The following is a 22,913-nucleotide window of genomic DNA, read 5'->3' on the forward strand; positions in this document are numbered from 1 at the left end:
CACAGGCTAGTAGTAATGCCGTATAGAGGTGTGATATTTGCCTAGCACAGCCAAAGGTGTGGTTATGACCCTCTAGCACTACAAAAATAAATGCATGAGTACCACTTCTGCTGCTTCACTTTGGACTCCAGGCCTTGGTTGATTTGTTCTGAAGTGACCAGAATCTGGGAACAAGACAGCTGGTATCAAACCAAACACTAAGGGTCACAAAACCACAGAGCCATTTTACTGAATGTGCCCTTCCTGAAAACGTTTAATCTCTTGTGTAACAGGTTAGGCATCTGTAGTAATAACTTTTTAATCTTATTGGCTTTGGCAAGTATTACACAAGTATACTGACAAAGCTTGCACTGTCTCACACATAATATTATCACTCCGGGGATTAGAAGGAAGGTCACTTAACCCCTTCCTATCCATTGCTCTGCATAGTCAGTCAAGTACCACATTGTGTTGTCTATTTCCCAAATGCACTTTAAACCAGTCCCCTTTTCCTATTCTATCACCATTCTTTTCATTGAAGCTCTTGTTTCTTGCCTACTACATTCTATAGCCTCTAGGCCAGGCCCACACAACTGAGTCACTGTACAGTTGTCAGTATGTCATTTAAAGACACAGGAGTCATCCTGTTACCACTTGGAGGAAAGAGGATTTTTTTTTAATGTAGGGGGCTGGTGAGATGGCTGGGGGAAGGGGCAGAAGGCAGGTAATGGCACTTGCAGCTAAACCTGATGACCCAGGACCTACATTGTCTTCTTGACGCCACATGCATTCAATGGCACTTGCAAATATAAGTAATAAGTGTAAAAAAGTTCCCATAATGACACCTGGGCTCTACAATAGATTTATAAATAAATTTCAGCTCAAATTTCCTGTGTCAGTGCCAAGAGCATCAGTTTAGACAAGAATAGTCTGTTGGCTCACAGGTAGACAGCAGACGGCAGGTTATCTTACTAGGGCAGATACTTCTCAACCTGTGGCCCCATTTTCTGTTTCTGGAGATGCAGTAAGTACCCAGACAGCTCCATCTTTAGACAGGTTAACATTAACAACAACCAAAGTCAACTGCAAAATGATGAGGCTGGCACACACCTTTATTAGTCCTAGACGTGGGGAGGCAGAGACAAGCAGATAGATCTCTGTGAGTTCAAGGCTAGCCTGGTCGTCTACATAGCAAGTTCCCAAAAAGCAAGACTACATAATAATACTTTCTCAAAACAAACAAAAACCATCTCTATAGCCCCAAGAATACAGCCTAACTCATCCAAAACCCTAAAAATATGTGATCAGTTAGGATGGGATTTGCAAGGGCTGGTGACTGAGAGAGCTGCAAAAAGGGAGACAGAAACAAGCTGTTTCCAAAAAACAAAATAGAAGTGCAAGTCCTCCAGCCACTTAAAAATTGGAGAGGGGGGCTGGTGAGATGGCTCAGTGGGTAAGAGCACCCGATTGCTCTTCGGAAGGTCCAGAGTTCAAATCCCAGCAACCACATGGTGGCTCACAACCCTCCGCAACGAGATCTGGCTCCCTCTTCTGGAGTGTCTGAAGACAGCTACAGTGTACTTACATATAATAAATAAATAAATCTTTAAAAAAAAAAAATTGGAGAGGAAGCCGGGCAGTGGTGGTGCACGTCTTTGATCCCAGCACTTGGGAGGCAGATTTCTGAATTCGAGGCCAGCCTGGAAAAAAAAGGAAAAAGGTTGGAGAGGAGGGGAAGCATTGCTAGTCTAGGATTAAACATCTCTCACGTAGAAAGAGAACTAATCACACTAAGATGATTTTCCCTGATCCTCAGGGGCTCCGGCAATAACATCTACAATTTAAGACAAACTACCCCAAGGGACAGGGACTAGCCAAAGACATTCAAACTACAGAGCAGTTAGTCTAACTTGGCATCTGATCCACCCATTCGTTTATTAGCATGGCTCAAGAGAGCTCCCGACAACTTGGAACCTCCTATACAGGCAACAGGCCAGCGTAGGGGACAAAGTCCCAGTCGTTTGCGTTTAGTGGGAAAGGTTCACAACTAGAAATTATTTTCCATTCCACACTGGCACCCGTGCTCCCAGGGCTGTGACAGGGCGAGAATGACCCTGACTGAAGCTCAGGGCACTCAGAGGAGGTGCTTTGGCGCGGGAACCACGCTCCTCCCACAAGCAAACCTCCGGAAGCCTCCAGGCCGGCTTTCTCAGGCCCTCAACATTTATTCGGCTTTCGGACACCACTCTACGACCCGGCCACTTCCTAAAGGGGATCTGAAGGACGCCGGCCATGAGCGGCCCGAGCAGCTGGCGGCGGGCAGCTACCGTGATGTTGGCCGCAGGCTGGACCCACTCGAGCCCGGCCGGCTTCCGGCTGCTGCTTCTCCAGCGAGCTCAAAACCAGCGCTTCATGCCCGGCGCGCACGTCTTCCCGGGCGGCGTGCTGGACGCGGCCGACAGCTCGCCCGACTGGGTGCGTCTGTTCGCGCCTCGGCACACGCCGCCGCGCTTCGGCCTAGGCCCCGAGCCGCCTCGGCAACCCCCCTTCCCCGGGCTGTCCCACGGCGACGCGGACCCCGCGGCGCTGCCGGATGACGTAGCGCTGCGCATCTGTGCCATCCGCGAAACCTTCGAGGAGGCCGGGGTGCTGCTCCTGCGGCCGCGGGACGCGGATCCAGCATCTCAGGAGCCCAGTCAGGCACTGTCACCTCCGGCCGGCCTGGCCGAATGGCGCTCACGCGTGCGCAGTGACCCGCGCTGCTTCCTCCAGCTGTGCGCGCACCTGGACTGCACGCCTGACATCTGGGCGCTGCACGACTGGGGCGGCTGGCTCACCCCGTATGGGCGAATCACCCGCCGTTTCGACACCACCTTCCTCCTGTGCTGCCTGCGGGACACTCCGCGCGTGGAGCCCGACCTGGCCGAGGTGGTGGGCTACCAGGTAGGGGTCGCGGGACCCGCCCCCCGGGATGCGCCGAGCCTTACCCCAGACCAAAGTTGCACGTGCGAGACCTTGCTTTAGGCTCTCAAGGACTCAACTCTCACCCTAAGCGGGGTCGCGGCAGTGCTCCCAACTGCCTGATCTGGACACTTCCCAATTCACTTCATGCCCTAAGTCGTTTTCATTCGGGTTTCTAGAACACATTATAGGATTTCAGTCATTAACTTTCTTCTTTCTTCTTCATCTCTTCCTGTTTCTCTGTTCCCGTTCCCTTCATCTTTCACTTTCTCCTTTCCCTTTCCATCTTTTTCCTTTTTCTAACCCCTTTCTCTCTCTGCATGCACACGCGTGTTGTGTGTGTGTGCGCCTGTTTGTCTGTCTCCCTCCATCCCTCCCTCCCTTTCTTTTTCGTGTCACTTCCAATGCACCAGGCACAGTTTGTTAGGCTTCAGGCCTAGGACCCGAGGTCTTGAGTGTGCCACCGCTTCAAGCTCATCTTTTATTTATGCAAAAATGTTTTCAACTGCCCGTTATTTTCCTTTTTGTAAAATAAACAAAATGACTTAAGTTGTGTTCTGGTGTGAGTGCAGGTGCCCACTGATGCCAGAAGTGTCTAATCACCTGGAGCAGGAGTTGAAGAAGGTTGTGAGCCACCTTGAATGGGTGCTGGGCACTGAACTCTGGCCTTCTGAGGGATGCATCCTCTCCAGATCTCAGTTGAGCCAGTCTCTCGCGCCACTCCCTGTTTCTTCTACCTGCAGTTACACATATGTTGGACAGCTTGGCCTCCCACAGGACCTGGATGCTTTGTTCACTCGTTTCAATCTTTTTTTCTCAGTATTCCAGTCGAGTAAACTCAATGGCTGTTTTTTTTGCTTTGTTATATTTGATTGTGTTTTTTGAGACAGGGTTTCTCTCCGTAGCCCTGGCTGTCCTGGAACTGACTCTGTAGACCATGCTGACCTTGAACTCAGAGTTCTGACTGCCCCTGTCTCCTAAATGCTATGGTTAAAGGCATGTGCTGCCACACCCAGCTCAATTGTTTAAGTTTGCATTTTTTTTTTAATGAAATCTCAACTGTAAATAGTATTTCTGGAAGCATTATAGCTGCCTGTAACCTCGGGACTGGAGGATCTGACGCCCCCTTCTGGCCCTCATCTGGTACACAGATTTCTAAGCAGGCAAAAATACTTGAATAAAAAGTAACTAAGTAGCTGGACGTGGTGGCGCACGCCTTTAATCCCAGCACTCGGGAGGCAGAGGCAGGCGGATTTCTGAGTTCGAGGCCAGCCTGGTCTACAGAGTGAGTTCCAGGACAGCCAGGACTATACAGAGAAACCCTGTCTCGAAAAAACCAAAAAAAAAAAAAGTAACTAAGTATAAAGCGAATTTTTTCCTTTTTATTATGTTGATAGTTCCTTTACATCTTTGGACCAATGGGACTGCTGAGAACGGGAGATAGAAGAGCCAGGCAATGTGATAGTTTTGTCAGTTTGCCGTAACCTAGACTCTTCCTCTCAGGGGCCTCTTGGTTCAGGTGCTTACAGAGCTTCCGTGATGGGGGATGCAGACCTGCCTGCTTCTCTTGAGTCACTCACAAACGCCTTTTTCATCCTTTAAGTACTGTCCAAAGCTTGGGTGTGCTTGCCCAGACATTCTCTAAAGCTACTCCGCTAACTCCCCTCCACCAGGTGACCACTTAAAGCATAGCTCTCTCCCTCTATCCACCCCATCTCCCTTCTGCTATCACCTGCTGAGATCTATAGCTTTGTGCTCTTAAACTGTAGTAAAAATTGTCCTTTGTTGCGTCTGCTCTCGACCAGCAAGAACAACACGGTCAGATTCTTCTCAACAGCCTTTATTGCAGGAACACCTCAATGCTGCTACGGGGAACCTGGGCACCCAGGGCGGTCTGCTTATATGCTCTCAGCCCCCATCCACTCACAGCAGGCCACGTCACCTCACCAAGCACGCAGCTTCAGCCAATCAGGGCGGCAGGGGCATGTCTCCACCAAATATGGACTTGTTTACACCACCAACATCATGGTACACCTGCGCAGCTCTCACGAAGGTCGTGGCTTATTTTCAGGCGTATGAGGAAGTCAGGTGCAAGTCATAAGACTTAGCTGCAGTCCCAGGTGCCATCTTGGGACTGCTGCCACACCCGCTCCTCACAGTCCTTGAGCTTCTCTTTGACCCTGTTTTTAAATTCATCTTTTTTTAAAAAAAGATTTATTTATTTATTCTATGCATATGAGTACTCTTGCTGTAGCTGTCTTCAGACACACCAGAAGAGGCCATCAGATCCCATTACAGATGGTTGTGAACCACCATGTGGTTGCTGGGATTTGAACTCAGGACCTTCGGAAGAGCAGTCAGTGCTCTTTACCACTGAGCCACCTCTCCAGCCCTAAATTTGTCTTTTTAACAAACGATTTTATTTTATGTATGTGCATGTGTTTTAGTTATGGACTACATTTCCCTGCGCTTGACATCAGCATGCTCTGAAGTTTTTGAGTGCATGTTAGCATTGTTTTTAGATCACTGAATGCAGGGTTTTGTTCTATTCTTTTAACTAGTGTTGCACTTTTCCCGGAAGGCAGTCAAGTTATTAGAGATGGACTTTACCCTTTTGAGGTGTGTTTAAAATGTTTTGCAAGTGGGTCTACAGTAGCGTTCATCCTTGGGGGCTCATTTCCCTGCAGTTCTATTCTGTGGTCCTGCTCACTTGAGTAGAAAAGCTCCTTTCATTCAAATAAGGCTTTCCCTCTGTCAGGAATATACTGCTGGGGAAAACTAGAAAACGTCTTGGATCCAGGTAAGCATCAAGAATTTAGTCCGCAACCTCCCAGGTAGTTGCTCTTTCCCTGGGCGTCATCAGGCCCAGGTAAGTAGTCAGTAGAGCTTTGGAGTTCAGTTCTGGGTAGAACTGCTCGGCACATGCTCACCGGATACTAAGTGAGCCTTCCAAGTTCTGCTCCAGTCTGCTCCAGTCTGCTCTAGTCAGTAAGACTCCTGGATGCTACTTAGGTCCCCCAGTGCTCTTGGTCTGGGATTGACTTTAAGCAGATAGATGGGCTCACTTCACTCTATTATGTATTTATTTATTTACTTACTTATAGTTAGGCATTTTTGGTGTCTGAAAATAGATTTTTATTGCCAGGCAGTGGTGGCACACGCCTTTAATCCCAGCACTTGGGAGGCAGAGGCAGGTGGATTTCTGAGTTCAAGACCAGCCTGGTCTACAAAGTGAGTTCCAGGACAGTCAGGGCTACACAGAGAAACCCTGTCTCGAAAAAACAAAACAAAACAAAACAAAAACAAAAAAAATTAGATTTTATTGAGTTGCTGTGTAATGTGTGGGTTTAGCTCTTGTGACTGAAAGGATTTTTAAATTTTATTTACTAATTATTAATATTTTAATTGGCATTTTATTGTTGTTAAGTGTTGTTATTTATACTTATTATTTGGTTGTTATTGATTATTTTTGTTTAACACACATGCAGCTGACCCATTGGATCCCCTAGAACTTAAGTTATGGGTGGCTGTGAGCTGTCCTGTGTAGATGCTAAGAACCCAGCTCTGGTCCTCTGGGAGAGCTGCAACTGCTTTTAACCACGGAGGCAGTTCTCTAGCCTCCGGTTCTTTCTTTCTGAGACAGGACCTCATTATCTTACCCAGGCAGGACTTCAACTCCTGGACTCAAGCAATTTTCCTGCTTCTGCCTCCTGACTAAGCAGGACGATTAGTACATGGCAGTGTCTGGGCCTCTGAAAGTTATGCTGTCTCGGAGAGCTCTAGCAGGGCCTTTGGATAAGTTAATGTTTTTCACATCAAATCGATCTTGTATCCCCATGTAACAACCACAGATCTGACTGATGACTGAATACATCTTACAAAGCTTGTCCCTTTGTCTCTTACAGTGGTTGTCCCCATCAGAGGCAACTGAATGTTTCCTATCAAAAGAAATCTGGCTGGCACCACCACAGTTCTATGAAATAAGAAGACTTGACAACTTTGCCTCTCTCTCTGCTCTGTATAGATTTTGTTCGGATCGCCCATTAGAAGGAGCTGAGAAATGGCTGCCAATAATACTTTTAACTTCTGATGGCACCATCCATCTTCTCCCAGGTGAGTCAGAGAAGTATAGCACCCCTGTTCATTAGGATTCGTGTTGGGTACAGCCAGGCGTTCTGGCAGCATTGCCCAGCGGAGAGGGAGGAGTTACAGCCTGTTTTACATAGCCTCTGCCTGTGGGTGTGGCTAACCTCTGCTTATAGGCCACCCCCATGCACCCCCTGATAACTGTGAATGCAGCCCAATACAAAAGCTTATGCTTCCTGACAAGTTTTGAGGGATATTTTTCTTCTTTATTTTAAAGTTTTTGTTTGTTTGTTTGTTTTTTAATTGTTGTTCAGCTGTGTGGTTCTCAGACATACTCTTTAATGTCAAGGGTTGCAGTAAATCTCCAACCCCAATAAGCCCGTGCAAAGAACAGACAACTCAGTTACGATATTTATAAGGATTGGGCAGATCTACCACTACAGTACTCTGTTCCCCAGCTATGAGAGCCGTTGCTACTTGCGACTTCTCCAGGCCACATGGTTCTGCTCCATCTTCCTTCCACCTCCTCTTCCTCCATCTTCCCCTGTCTCCTCCATCTCCTCTTCTCCTCTCCTCTCCTCCTTCCTCTCTTCTCCCTCTCTAAAAGCTCCACCTTTCCCCTTCCACTGCTCAATCACAGGCTCTAGCCTTTAGTCAAGAGGTTTGCTGTGCCTGGTGGAATAGTAATTAAAAGGTCACTGTCACCCCACTGTGGTGGTGCATGCTTTTTAATCCCAGTATTTGGAAGGCAGAGACAGGTGGATCTCTGTGATTTGGAGGCTAGCCTGGTCTACATTGAGAGTTCCGGGACAATTAGAGCTCTTATACAGTGAGACCCTGTCTCAAAAAACGGAGGGAGGAGAGGGGGAGGTCAGAATCATAAAATGTACGTGCTTTTAGTTTGAGTCTGTTCTTGTGACAAGTACCATGACCATAGACAACTTTGGGAGGAAGAAGGTTTATGTCAGACCGTGGGTTATGGTTCATTATTGAGAGAAGCTGGGGCAGGAACTTGAAAACAGGCTTCAAGCTTTACCACACACAGCATTGCTTCCAACCAACAAACTCACTTCACAATCAGAGGCATACATCAGGAACCATGGAGAATTCTACTTGCTAGCTGGCTCACAAAGAACTGTGCTTAGCTAACTTTCTTACTCAGTTTGGGACCCAGTGACTAAGGAATGGTGCTGCCCACAGTGGGCTGTATCAAATAACAATCAGGATAATACTTCCACAGGCCCATATCATCTGGGCAGCCCTTCAATTAAGACACTTTATTTCAGGTGACTATAGGCTGTATGGTTTTGTCCAAGTGAACTTTAGGAAACATAGTCTTTATTTTTATTTATTTTTGAGAAAATTTCTAATATAGATCTCAGGCTGGCATAGAACTTACTGTTTATCCCAGGCTGGCATCCTCCTGCCCTCATTCCCCATTTGCTGAGATCACAGGTGTACCACTGTGCCCAGCCCATAATGTTTATTATAACTAGAAATCCTGAATTTATGCATATATATATTTCCTAGGCATGGACACAATTCTCTAATCATGCATTTTCACACTTTTACATCTTCATTTCAGATTATGAGAACTTGTAGACTGTCAGCTTATTTGAATTAGGAAGATTGTCGGTGGTCAGTTATAGTTTGGCAAACACTGGTTAGTGTCGGGGTTAAGCACTATGTGTCATGTAGTGTTTCATATCTGCCTCTTCAGTTCCTGATAATACTGATAAGATTTGTTAGTCACCCTACAGAAGGATAGTTTAGCAGGGTTTAAGACTTATTCTTATTTTATGTATATGAATGTTTGCCTATCTGTATGTATATGTACCACCAATGTGCTTAATATCCACAGAGGCCAAAAGAGAGCATCAATTCCCTGGAACTGGAGTTACAGGTTGTAGTGATCTGTCATGTGGCTGCTGGGACCAGAACTCAGGTCCTCTGGGGGAGCAGCCAGTGTTCTTAACCCTGACCCATCTCTCCAACCCTTAGCAAGTTTAATACAAGTGATAACTCATCTAAATTAACCTTGGTGAATGCTATGGCTCAGTCAGTAAGCGCTTGCTGTATAAGCACAGGACTTGAATTCATATTGCCAGTACCCATGTTAGAGGCCAACCTGATGGTCATTTTAATCCCAGCTACGCAGGTAAAGGCAGGAGATTGTTGAGACTTGCTGGCCAAGGAGTCTCATTAAATGGATGAGCTTCAGGCTTGGTGAGAGTCTGTGCCTCAAAACGTAAGGTGGAGAATGACTGAGGAAGACCCCCTGTGTCAACTTCTGGCCTTCACGCCTGCGCACATATGCAAGTACATAAGGAAAATATTAAGACTAAGCAAAAAAATGGATTAACCATGAGATTATCAGAACAAACTTGTATTGAAACATCAAAATCATTGTTATTAAGGCCAACATTAATATTACTATTTAATAAAGAGAGTCATGAAGTAGTTCGGAACTTACAGTGCTCTTGCCTGGGCATGGGACTTGGTGGGGTGCTTGCCTCAACTGCATCAAGGCCTCAGTTTTAATTCCCAGTGCTGCTGAACTATGATAAAATAATTACAGCTGACAATGGAAACACTATAGGCATCAATTTTGATGTGCCCCAAGAAAATGCTTATCTTGGAGGTAGGCATAAAGTAGGGATATTAAAATCCAACACAGAGGACTAGAGAGCTGACTCAGTCAGTAAAAGGTCGGCTAGCAAGTGTGAAGGCCCGAGTTTGGGTCCCCTGAAGTGGTGCAGAGAGGAAGGTCTCGTGATAGGCACCTCTGATCTCAGCCTTGCAGTGGCAGGATGGGAGGGAGACACAAGCAGATTTCTGGATGCTCACAGGCCTAAGTGGTAAAGTTCCAGGCCAGTAGGAATCCTAGCTGAGATAAAAGGCAGAAAGTTGTGGAGGAACACCAAGGCGGTTCTCTGGCCCTCCTGCTTTCTTGGCTGTAATGATCCACACGCTTGGCGGAGGGAGAGACCCAACCCTAGCAGGCTGGTTTCTGACCTCCACCTGCATGAATATATGCACCACATGCTCCTCCCTCCCCCCCCCCAATAAAAACCTGAAACAGAGCCAGTCCCAGTGGTTAGAGGCTGTGTTGCTGCTCTCAGAGGAGCTGAGGTCAGTCCCCAGTCCCCACCCCAGGTATACACGCACACATACACATATACATGGCTTATAATAAAATAAAATTTAAAACGAGCAACAAGAAAAACACCAACTAAGCTTCGCCATGAAATACATCTAAAAAACACTGCTTTAAGTCCTTGATGTGTGTGTGTGTGTGTGTGTGTGTGTTATGAAACAGTGCTCTACGGAAATACATTTTTACTATTTTTTCAGGAGATGAGCTGTATGTGAAAGACTCAGACTTCTTGGAAAAGAATATGTCTACTGACAAAAAGACTGAAGAAATCGTGAAGGAAGGCAAAGTCCTTAACCGAGTTGTGATCCACAGTCCCTATGTGTACGAAATCTACATGACTCTTCCGTCAGAGAATAAGCACGTGTACCCTAGGAACTACGTAGTGAATAAGAGATGTACTGCCCACCTGTAAGCTGCACTACTTATGTACTGTTAGCAAATAATGAAGATTGACTGAACCTGTCTAAAAATCTAAGGAATGTACCCATAAAAGTCACAATGAGGTGTTACCTGTGTCACGTGCGTTTTGGGAGCCCCTGCCATTTGTCAGACTGCCCAGCAAGCCAAATGTAGAATGGACGAAGTAGTAAAGCTCTTGTCACCAAGATAAACGGTTTCACAACAGTTGTTTTATTAGTTGAACATTGGAAAGTGGTCTCCTGCCATCCTCTAACTGTCCCACGCGTTAGCAGGTTTCCTGGAGCGCTGTGGAGACTGAGTCCTGGCTCTCTTTCTCTTTCGCAGGAATTGATGCAGAGATACCTAGTTAAAGAGTGCTAAGGGTCAGATGTGAGAGGTCTCCCACTTGCTCCCTGGTTGGTAGCTGTTCTGGCGGGTTGTGAAAACTGAGGGGCAGGCTTTAGCTAGGAAGCGTGGGTCTTGAGGGCTGGAGTCTTCACTCTGTGCCAGCAGGGTACTTTGTTTCTCCATCCGAGGAGATGTGAGCAGACTTTGCCTCCGGTTTCTGCCTCCAGGAAGGAAGGTCCCTTGGTTCTTCTGTCGGGCTTTCGATCACAGTAAGGAAAGTTAATATAAATAAACAGTGATCATCCTTCAAAGGGGATGTCATGGTCGTGCCATAGACTCACCTTGATAATTAACATACAGTATTTGCATTAAAACCAAATGACATTCATTTTGACATCCAAGTTGTATTTTTTATTCTACTTATTTGTGTGTGTGTGTGTGTATGTTTGTGTGTATGCATACCATGGAGCATGTGTGGAGGGCAGAGAATACCTTACAGGACACTGCTTTCCTGCTGCGTGTGGGTCCTGTAGACTAAGGTCAGGCCAGGAAGTCATAAGAACACGCAGGCTGGCGAGATGTCTCAGCAGGTAAAGGCACTTACTGAGCATGTCTGGCGACTCCAGCCTGACCCCTAGAACCCATGCAAAGGTGTGAAGAGGGGACCTACTTTACAAAGTTGTCCCTCCACGGATGCCACAGCCCTTGTGTCCTCGCACACACCTAATGCACACACCGACACTATAAAACTTATCAGCCGTTATATGCTTATGAAAACACCTCTCCTGCCTTCTCTGCGTGCTACTTACTCCCCATTAGGGGAATAAAAGAGAGCCGTGCTTCTTAGCTTGTTCATGCTTTTCCAGTTACTTTAGCTATGTCTGAAAATATCAGTTGTCACCCCTGAGGAGCAAGTAGTGCCATCTAGTGGACAGTGTGCCAGTACAGTTAGGTAGCCTGCAGTGTAGAGGAGAGTTGAGTCACCAGTTAATGAGGCTGGAGAATGTTTAATTGACATTTAATATGGTTAATGTGGGTGATTAATGATTTTTATTGACTAAAGGTGAGAAATGATAGGGTACTGGTGTGTGTGTGTTTGAGACAGGGTCTCTGCATAGCCCTGGCTGTCCTGTAACTCACTATGCACACCAGATGGCTTAAACTGGTGTGATCTGTCTACTTTTCCCCCCCGAGTGTTGGGACTAAAGGCATATGCTACCAGACCAGCAGGACACAAATTCTGTTTGTAGATCTTTGTGTTGTGTGTTGGAGTGGGCTTCACTTTTCACCAAATGACTTGCTGTTCCTGCCGACACAATATAAGCAAGTATAGCATAAAGCTTATGCGTGTGTTTTTTATCCTTAAGAATTTGTCTGTCTGTCTGTCTGTCTGTGTGAGTTTATGTGCACCACTTGGAAGCCAGAAGAGCACATTGGATGCCCTGGAACTGGAGTTGGTGAAGCAGACAGCCAAACTCAAGTCCTCTGCAAGAGCAGTAAGCACGCCAATGGCTAAAACACCTCTCCTGCCCTCTCTGCGTGCTACTTACTCCCCATTAGGGGAATAAAAGAGAGCCGTGCTTCTTAGCTTGTTCATGCTTTTCCAGTTACTTTAGCTATGTCTGAAAATATCAGTTGTCACCCCTGAGGAGCAAATAGTGCCATCTAGTGGACAGTGTGCCAGTACCGTTAGGCAGCCTGCAGTGTAGAGGAGAGTTGAGTCACCAGACATGAGGTAGAATCTAGTAAGGTCTAGTGGTACAGCTCTGTGATTCCAGCTACTTGGAAGGCTGGGACAGGACAGTCAAACGTTCAAAGTCTGCCTAGGTTACAGAGGGAGTTGAAGACCCAAGAACCTGCCTCAAACATTTTAAAAGAAGGCTAAGGCAGATACTTGCCTAATATGTGCAAGGCTCTAACTCTATTTGGTTGGTTGGTTGGTTTGGCTTTTTAAGACAGGGTTTCTCAGTGTAGCTTTGGCTGTCCTAGAACTCACTCTGCATACAGACCAGACTGGCCTCAAACTCAGAGATCCACCTGCCTCTGTTCCCCAAGTGCTGGCATTAAAGCACATACACACATGAAATGTATGTATTTTTTAAACTTTGTTTGTGTTTATGTGTCCCTATTGGTGTATGTGCATATTAGTTGTGTGTTTTATAAAAAAGAAAAAGCCAAGGATATGTTTGCTAGAGCGAGGTATGGTGAGGTGGGAAGGGGTGCCTCTGCCTCTGCAGGCCCCTGCTGAGAGGCATCCTTCCCCTGAGGTATCAGCCACCTGCCACCTGACTGGGTATTGTATAGAATAGAGTTTACGGCGTGGGAAGTGGGGGGGAGGGTGAGAAGGGAGGAGAGAAGGAGAGAGAGAGCAAAAGAGAGAGAGGAGAGGAGACCGGAGGGGAGAAGGGGAGGGGAGGAGAGGGGAGAGGAGGGGAGGAGGGGAGGGGAGGGGAGAGGAGAGAAGGCTGACCAGGAGAGAGGGGGGAGGGGGATGGGGATTGAGAGAGAAGAAGCAGGGAGAGGAGGGGCAGAGAGTGAGAGATCAAGGATGGGCCAATCAGCCCCTTTTATAGTAAGCCAGGTAACTGGGGCAGAGCCTAGAAAGAATGCTAATAAGAGGAGTTCCCCACAGAGTCAGAAGAGGGTGTTGAATCCCTTATTGGAGTTTTTAGAGGTTGTGAGCCACTGGGAACTGAATTCAGGTCCCCTGGAAGCACTCTTAACTGCTGAGCCATCTGTCTGGCCCCAAATTTAGGTTTTGGGTTTGTTGTTGTTGTCTTAAGTAGAAGGTCCCAATATGTAAATTTGAGATCTATAGATAATAATATTCTACGTGGTTTCTCAATCTACCAAAATTCTTAAGATTACTGGCCATAGTGTTCATTCTCACAAATTGTCACTGCTAGAAGGGACCCCGGTGCATGCCACTGTTCTGTCAGCGAGGAGGCTAAGAGACAGATGGCACGCCTTGAGTTTCTGTCCTGGCTAAGAAGAGAGCTTGAACCGTAGTCTTGACCTATTTGTGAAGTCACTGTCTTCCCTGGTGATCTTAGGCGATGTCTAAGATAATAATAACTAGCTTTTCATAGAAAAGGTATAATAATATAGGTATAGCTGTTTCTTGAGAGAGGGACTCCCTGTGTGACCCAGGCTGGCTTTGAACTCCCAGACTGTGTTGTATTCTCCTGCCTATGCCACCTGAGTGCACACATCATGCCTTGAGGTCTTTTTCGTGTAGCCCAGGCTGGCTTTGGAGTTGCTATGTAGCCAAGGATGGCCTTGAATTCCTGATCCTCTTGCCTCAGCTTGTTGAGTTCTGGGGTTACAGGTTTGCATCATTGCTTGCTGAACTCATTGCTGATGTTTTAAATCTGAATGAAACTTGTCTCTCCCCCAAGGAGACATTCTAAGAAAGTTATTACTTCCCACCTGGAGCAACAGCCTGCTCCAGCAGCCCCAAATAATAGCGGTCTTCATACTCTGAACAGTTGTTTTAGAGTTCAGATCCAGTTCATCACTTTGATCATTTGTAGTCTCTCTCTCTCTCTCTCTCTCTTTTATTCTCACAGAGATCTACCTGCCTCTGCCTCTAGAGTTCTGGGATTAAAGGCATGCCACATCAAGCCAGCCAGATATCATTTGGTATTTCTTATCCAATAGACTGCCTGGGTCTTTCTCCCTGGTGGATTCTAGGTAGATGCTCTACCACTGAGCTACATCACCAGACCTTTTTTATTTTTTTGTTTATAAAAGTTTTCCAGACAGGGTCTCATTTGGTAGCCCTGGCTGGTCTGGAACTCACTATGTAGTCCAGGCTAGTCTCAAATGCAGGAGATCTGCCTGTCTCACTCTCAACTATTGAGACTAAATGAACTCAACAGTAGGCCCAACAACAACAAAATTATGTTTGTGTGTGCACACATGCGTGTGAGCATGTGCGCAAGAGCGTTTGTGTGTGTGTGTGTGTCTATGTGTGTGCATGCATGTGTGTGTGTATTCAAGTCTTCCAAGTCCACAGGTTGACATTAGGGCATCTTCTTCAATCACTCTCCACTTTTTTGACACAGAGTCTCTCACCGAACCTGTACTGCTCACCATGACTGGGCTGAGCAGTGAGCTCCAGAGATCTGCCAGTCTCTACCTCCCAGCACTGGTACTACAGGCACTCGCCACCACCTCCAGCATTTTACACTGGTCCTGGGGATCCAAACTCAAGTCCTTGTGGCATAGAGCCAATTTTCATCCTGGGACAGGACTCATAAAATTGCTTGGGTTGGACATGAACTCACTTTGTAGCCCAGGCTGACCTTGAAGTTGTGACCATCCTGCTCCAGCCTCTTGAATGGCTGAGGTTACAGTGCTTTGCCATCAGGCCCAGTTAGGTACTTATACATCTATGTGGTTGATAAACTCTTGTATAGGGATTGAGGAGATGGCTCAGTGGGAAAGCACTTGCTGTACAACCATGGGGACCTGAGTTCATATCCCTAACACCCCTGTAAGATTAGACATGTTGGTCTCCTCCTGTACACCCCTGTCCAGGGAAGTATAGACAGGCAGATCCTTGGGATCTGCTTAATACGAGCCATTGAGGCCAAAGCAGGAAGCACTAAGCCCATTGAGAGACCCTGTCTCATAAAGTAAGGAAGATTAGCCCCAGCTCTGCTTTGCCATTCGAGATTAGCTCAGTCTCCAGCCTTCCTCAGAGAAATGTTATTGCAGAAACCCATACAGGCCAAAGTGCAGAGACCAAGAGATGATGGAGAGCTCAACACAAACAGGACGTTTACAACACCAAGGCTCGCCGGGCGGTGGTGGCGCACGCCTTTAATCCCAGCACTTGGGAGGCAGAGGCAGGCGGATTTCTGAGTTCGAGGCCAGCCTGGTCTACAAAGTGAGTTCCAGGACTACCAGGGCTACACAGAGAAACCCTGTCTCAAAAAAAAAAAAAAAAAAAAAAAAAAAAAAAAAAAAAAAAAAACAACACCAAGGCTCGAACACTGGGCAAGCGGGGCAGAAAGAACCTAGCATCAAAGGATGTGCAGCAAAACGATGTGTTCTGAGCCTGACATCAGGATCCCACTCGGGAACTCACTAAAACTGTGGTGAGCTGCACCGGTCAGCATCTTATCATGGGTGGGGAGGGGCCCTCCTTGAGGGACAATCGGCAGTCAATGGTTGCTGGGTGATGCGATGCCGTTGTTTTCAGTGATATAGCATGCTCCAGTAAACAACCACCTGCCCACACCCGTGTGGGTGACTCTAAGTAAGCTCAGTGGATCAAACCCAAGAGACAGGAAAGCAGAGGGGAACTTCCTGGGAAGAGGGGGTACAGGGGGAGAAGGAGGGGGGTGAGAGGGGGAAGGTGTTAGAACTATATATTGCATAGGATGTGCTGGTGAATCTTGGTTGTCAGCTGGGAAAAGGGAACCTCAACTGAGGACTAGCCTCTGTCACATTGGCCTATGGGCACATTGGTGGGCATTTTTCCTGACTGCTTGTTGATGGATGACGGCCCAGCCCACTTTTGGCAGTGCTATCTGGAACATCTGTTCCTGGGCTTTAGAAGAAATTAGGTGAGCAGGTAGGGGAAGCAGTCCACTGAGTCGTGTTCCATCATGGTCTCTGCTTTCATTCCTGAGTTCAGTTCCTGCCTCGATTTCCCTCAGCGATGAACTGTTTGACCTGTGAGCCAAATAAACCCTCTCCTACCCTAAGTTGCTTTGGACCACATTGTTTATCATAGTAAAGGAAAGAAAAGTAGAACATACATATAATGAAATGGTCAAATAACAAAAGATATGGAATAGGGGGGCAAAGGACAAGAGGAAGACATCTCAATGTCAACCTCTGACTCACACACACACACACACACACACACACACACACACGAGAGAGAGAGAGAGAGAGAGAGAGAGAGAGAGAGGTAATTACAGACCCTGCCCTGATAACAAGTAAATAACACACAAATACAATAACCAAGTATTAAGAAACAAAAAGAAGTAAGTACAAAGTCCAAAATCAGTACTGGGATAGCTGGACAGTATATGTGAAGTGCTGATGGGGGGAGGGTTGTATACTTAATGATAATTCTGTATCAGGCTCATGTAGAAGCTATAGAAATAATCATTTCTACATGTGTGGACTCTGAAGACCCTCTATCTCTGAGAAAAAGTCATGTATAGAAATTCCATAGAAAAATTTCCATAGACTGAAAGATTAATTAAAGTTCTTTTTAATAAAACATTTATGTTTTATATGTATGTGTATATGTTTATGTTTACCTGTGTGTTTGCTGGTACCCACAGAGGACAGAACAGAACATTTGATCCCTTGAAGCTATAGTTACTGGTGTCTGGGAGCATCCTGATAGGGATGCTGGGATTCTAACCGGGGTCTTCTGAAAGAGCAGTAAGTATTCTTTTTTTTTTTTTTTTTTTGGTTTTTTGAGACAGGGTTTCTCTGTGTAGCCCTGGCTGTCCTGGCACTCACTTTGTAGACCAGGCTGGCCTCGAACTCAGAAATCCGCCTGCCTCTGCCTCCCGAGTGCTGGGATTAAAGGCGTGCGCCACCACGCCCGGCAAGTATTCTTAACTAACAAACCAACATGTAACTTCTTCAAAGGGCAGTGTGCAGTAGAAACCCTGACGACATGTGTAGAAATTAACTAAATATCAGCAGTATGTCTGACCAGTTACATATGGCTAGAAAAGGCTGCCAATGTTTAAAATGAACTTAAACATTAGATTGGTTTTTTAAAAAAAGACCCTCAGATTTCTCATGTAAAACTTATGAAAATTCTATATTTCTTTTCATGAACAGAAGTGTCTATGGCAGGACTAGGAAAGAATATGAGAGAAGAGAGTTGATAGTTCCATAAAATGTTTACGTTACACAGAACAGAAAAATACCTATGGATGGTATGATGCAGACACCACTGTATCCAAGTCAATGGATCAAAAAATCTTTTTTTTTTTTTTTTACAAAAGCACATATCTTTGTAAAAAAAAAAAAAAAAATCCAAGTTCTTCCTTCCTGCCCACTTAATCCCCATAAATAAGGACTTTATGACAATTTACTCGTAAATTCCTAAGCCATAAGCTTCGCTCATTCTCTGACTTGTTCTTAACTTATTATCCCTTGTATTCTAATCTGGGTTCAGCTCCATGGCTGGTTCCCTCTCCTTGTCCTCTTACATCTGTCTCCTCCTCAGAGTTCCAGGGACAAATCTCCCTTAATTCTAACTTGAGTTCATATATGTGGCTGGTTACAGCCTTCTCAGAGCTCCAGGTGAATCCCTCACACCTCTCACTATTTCCCAGAATCCTCTTTGTCCCTACTGGATGTCTCACCCCTGTTTTCTGCCTCAGCTCATTGGCCATAAGCTTTCTTATTGACAGGTGTTGTTTATTGGTGAGTCTCTCTACACACCTTTAATCCTAACACTCAAGAGAGTGGCCGAGGTAGATGGGTCTCTGTGAGTTCGAGGCCATCCAAGACTACACAGTGAGACCCTGTCTCAAAAATACAAAGCCAAAATTATTCTAGCTGTTGTTGTTGCTATTATTGTTATTGTTATTTTGAGACAGTGTCTCACAAAGCTGCCCAGGCTGGCCTAGAACTTACATAGGTAATGTAGGTTAGCCTTGTTATCCTCCTGCCTCAGCCTCTGGATTGTCAGGATTACAGAAGTGTGTCTTCATATACAATTCAGTAGTCTTAACCATTCAGAATCATTCTAGCTTCCATAAGCCATGTGAAAAAATTATAAAGTGCAATCCTATAGCGTGGGACCTAGCCAAAGAAGAAAATGGATTTTCTACACTTCAGAGAGGATTTTTCCTCCCACCTTCCTTCCTGAGCCTACATATTTGCGGTCCTTCTGAAATCAACCATGTGTTTGGTATTTTGCTTTTGGAGACAAGGTCCAGGCTGACCTCAAACCTGCACTTCTGCCTCCTATTTCTCCTGCTGAGATTGTAGCTGTAAGCCACCCTACCTCTTCAGGCTTATTTTTGTGGATGCACTTGTTCCTGTGGGTCTAAAATCCTGGGTGACATCCCTCAGGAGCCGTGCACCTTGGTCGCGTACATATGGATACACATCCACATGTGCATATGCACAATTCAACACAAGATTGCCAGACAGCATAGGCTCTCTATTGGACTCCCTTGAGAAAGGGTCTCTCACTGAATGTGAAGGTCACCATTTTGAGTAGGTTGACTGGTCGGTGAGCTCCTAGGAACCATCTGTCTCTTTACCTGAATTCTGAGATTGTAGGCATCTGTAGCTATGCCTAGCTTTTTATATGGGTGATAGGGATTTAAACTCAGGTCCTCATGTTTGCATAGCAAGTCCTCTCACTCACTGAACCAGCTACCTAGCCACACTTTTCATTTTCTTGTCTTTTCACCCCCCTGATGCTTAATGAAGCAGGTCAGGCTTGCTGGTCATCAAGTCCCAGGGATCTGCCTGTTTCTGTTTCTTCCTTTTCGGCACTGAGACTGACTGCATCACCAAACATAGCTTTTTAAAGATGGAATCTAGGGATCAAACTCACATCTTCATATGAATGTGGCAACAAACGCTTTGCACATTGAACGATCTCTCTAGCATCAAGCTTACTTTTAAAACTGGATGCACATTGTTTCCTAAACACATGATCCCTTCCGTCCCCTCCTATTTCCACACGTTTCTTGAAACTGGAAGTCTCTTTGTTGCCATAGTAATCCCCTACCAGTAGATGACTACAATTGAATACGAACTCAAGCATTTTTTTTTTTCAAAATTCAACCAAAGAATTCATTTGTAAAATTATTTGGGTGGGCAGAGTCATGGTTCTGAAGAAGTATAGCAAAATTCGAGGCTTTTGGGCCCAGGCTTGGGAGTGTGGCTTTTGTGGCTTAGTGCTCCAGGTGTTGGTCATAAAACAGATAGCGACATTCCTTCCTCCACCCACCCGCTTCCTGGGTTCAAAGAGTGTTCATTCAAAGAAAGGCACCCTGGCCATTACTGGAACCTGCAATGCAAATGTGCTATTGTTAGGGGCTCTTAGATTGTTAGGGGCTCTTAGAAACTGTCTTGAGAGATAACCTGACACTTGTGACTTTATACTTCCTTGTGACTCTTAACTGGTATTTTTTGGTATTTTCCAACAACGCCCTCCCCACCTCCTTGAGTTGTGGTTTCTTCCTTTAAATACCCCCTTACTCAGCTACTCGGGGCGCCATGGTCCTCTACCCCTGTGTGGTGTATGACCATGGGCCAGAGAGTGCTCTTGAATAAAAATCCTCTTGCAGTTGCAGCAAGACCGTTTCTTGTGTGATTTGGGGTGTCGCCTCTCCTGAGTCAGAACGTGGGGGAGTCCTCACGTTGTGGGTCTTTCAGTTCCTTTAATTTTAACAGACTATTATTATTCCACTTCTTGTTTGTTGCTGATGTGCAAGACGGCACTGATAGCTAACCAAGATGGCACTGATAGCTGACCCTCCCCGTGCTTCTGTGTCTTTTGTTTCAATGTAATCACATGTAACTTAGAACTACTATGTCTGTCTCAGGATACAAGATCAGAAAATAGGAGTTAAAAACACCCCTATGGCCAGGCAGTGGTGGCACATGCCTTAATCCCAGCATTTGGGAGGCAGAGGCAAGGCAGATTTCTGAGTTCAAGGTCAGCCTGGTCAATAGAGTGAGTTCCAGGACAGCCAGGGCTATACAGAGAAACCCTGCCTCAATGGAGAAGCTAGAGAAAGTACCCAAGGAGCTAAAGGGATCTGCAACCCTATTGTCGGAACAACATGATGTACTAACCAGTACCAGCTCTTGTCTCTAGCTGCATATGTATCGAAAGATGGCCTAGTCAGCCATCACTGGAAAGAGAGGCCCATTGGACTTGCAAACTTTATATGCCCCAATATAGGGGAATGCCAGGGCCAAAAGAATGGGAATGGGTGGGTAGGGAAGTGGGGGGCGCTATGGGGGACTTTTGGGATAGCATTGGAAATGTAAACTGAGGAAAATATGTAATAAAAATATTAAAAATTAAAAAAAAAAAGAAACCCTGCTTCGAAAACCAACCAACCAACCAAACAAACAAACAAACAAACCTATGCTGCCACAATAACGTACAGGTGTGGGTAGAACCTGGCTCAGGAGGTGGAGTCTTTTCCAGAATGTGGTCCGGTGGAAATGATACCAGGAAGACACAAAATCTGGGTGGCTGATTAGAACACCTTGTGATGGTTGCAAGCCAAAGACAGATATTGATATAGGAGAGACCCACAAGTGCTATGACAGAGGATGCAAGCTGGTCCAAGGGGAGTGGAGAGCAGGGTTTCCTGCCAGGCAATACTGCTAAAGACTTGGCTTGCATGCAGTCAACTCCATCCTGGGGGGGAGGGGGGGAGCAAGTAGAACCCCATACAGGTTGCACCATGCGTCCTTCCTAACCCTGTAGTTCACCGCCCAGCCTGAGGGTGGCGCAGTGCGCAGCCAGGCCGTTATCCAGGCCGTTGGTGCGCAGGTGCTTTCTAGCCCTCTGGAGCCCTGTGCGCAGGCGCGTGGTGAGCGCGGGCCGTTAGGAGTGCGTGCGTGCGAGGGGCTTACGAAGGCTGCTGGTGTAGAGGCTCCCAGGCCAGGTCTTTTTGTCGTTGGAGAGGGACACTCACCCTCACTCTGCGTGCTGTCTCCCCGTCTGTGTGCTGTGATCTCCTCTGTGAGAGAAGGGCCAGGAAGCGTCTGCGGGATGCTTGAGGTCCTGGTGCTGAAGGTGAGGAGTGCCCGAGGCCTTCCTCGAGCAGCTTCTCCACGTGCGGCTGCCATCTTGGGGCCCCAAAACTCGGTGCCGTAGGCTTGCGTTCAGATAAGCGAGTGACGCAGATGGACACCCTGGTTGCAGATGGGGTGGCAAAATGCTAATATACTTCAAATATCCAGTATATGAACTGACCTCAGTGGAACATGCAGGAAAAAAAATCACAGTGAGTTCCGGGCCAGCCTGGGCTACATAGTGAGACCCTGTCTAACAAACATCACCTCCCCAAATGAAATATTCATTGGGGAACCGATCAGTTACAATTAAATTTATAATGTAAACTTAGGCCTTGTATCCTTGGTACGGCCACTTATTTTAAAATTTACGTGTGTGTGTGTTATCCCTGTGGGAGTGCCTGTGCCATGGAGCACGTGCAGAGGGCAACAGATCTGAGGATTGAATTCAGGTAGGTAGGTCTGTTGGCAATCACCTTTTCCTGATTCCTCCAATGGGTCCCGCTTATTTTAACAAATGCATTTAACTTTAGTTGCTTAACTCTGTAGCCCTGGCTTGCTTGGTACTTGATGTAGAGAGACCAAGCTGGCCTTAAACTTAACAGAGATCAACCTGCTTTTTTGCCTCTCCAGTGCTGGGATCAAAGTTGTGCACTACTGGACCCAGCATGTCAAGCATCATTAAAGATTTTATTTTTAGCTGGGCGTGGTGGTGCACGCCTTTAATCCCAGCACTTGGGAGGCAGAGGCAGGCGGATTTCTGAGTTCGAGGCCAGCCTGGTCTACAAAGTGAGTTCCAGGACAGCCAGGGCTATACAGAGAAACCCTGTCTCGAAAAAACAAAAACAAACAAACAAACAAAAAAAGATTTTATTTTTATTTTGTTTTAATGTGTCATATGTGCACACGAGTGCAGGAACCCTCTGAGCTGGAGTTCCAGGTAGTTGTGAGTCCCCACTGCCGCATGTAGGTGGTAGCAGCTGATGAGAATGGAATTTGGGCCTCTGCCAGAGCAACCAATTACTTACTCTTAACCACAGAGCAGCCTCTACTACCCATCAAGCATCTTTTCATGTGACTGTTGGTCACCTATATTGACTTCACTGAAAAAAAAAAATGCTACCTCAGGTCCTCAGTTCGGTGTTTTTTGAGCTGTTTGGATTTATGGTGTGGTTTTTGAGTCTACAAGTTCTCTTTACTCTCTGAATTCTCAGTC

At 46.2% G+C, this 22,913-nt stretch overlaps 2 protein-coding genes across 4 annotated transcripts in view; both read left to right on the plus strand.

The window, feature by feature from the left end:
• The first annotated feature begins 2,029 nt into the window (after positions 1–2,029).
• Nudt19 (nudix hydrolase 19) lies at positions 2,030–11,324 on the plus strand. Its single transcript, XM_021167126.3, has 3 exons — positions 2,030–2,922; positions 6,846–7,053; positions 10,381–11,324. Exons 1-3 carry the CDS (start codon positions 2,272–2,274, stop codon positions 10,593–10,595), a joined length of 1,074 nt encoding a protein of 357 aa, XP_021022785.1. The 5' UTR covers positions 2,030–2,271; the 3' UTR covers positions 10,596–11,324.
• Positions 11,325–21,534: 10,210 nt separating this feature from the next.
• The window catches only part of Tdrd12 (tudor domain containing 12), an 84,423-nt gene continuing 83,044 nt past the window's right edge, over positions 21,535–22,913 (plus strand). The window contains exon 1 of one of the 3 annotated variants that reach the window (XM_021169021.3): positions 21,535–21,698. In XM_021169021.3, the coding sequence (XP_021024680.1) occupies positions 21,675–21,698 (24 nt within the window). In that variant the 5' untranslated portion in view covers positions 21,535–21,674. The other 2 variants (XM_021169020.3, XM_085841878.1) reach the window with 2 other exon arrangements.

The sequence above is a fragment of the Mus caroli genome, unplaced genomic scaffold, assembly GCF_978045245.1.
Source record: "Mus caroli unplaced genomic scaffold, Mus_caroli_1 scaffold_8, whole genome shotgun sequence".
Taxonomy (NCBI): domain Eukaryota; kingdom Metazoa; phylum Chordata; class Mammalia; order Rodentia; family Muridae; genus Mus; species Mus caroli.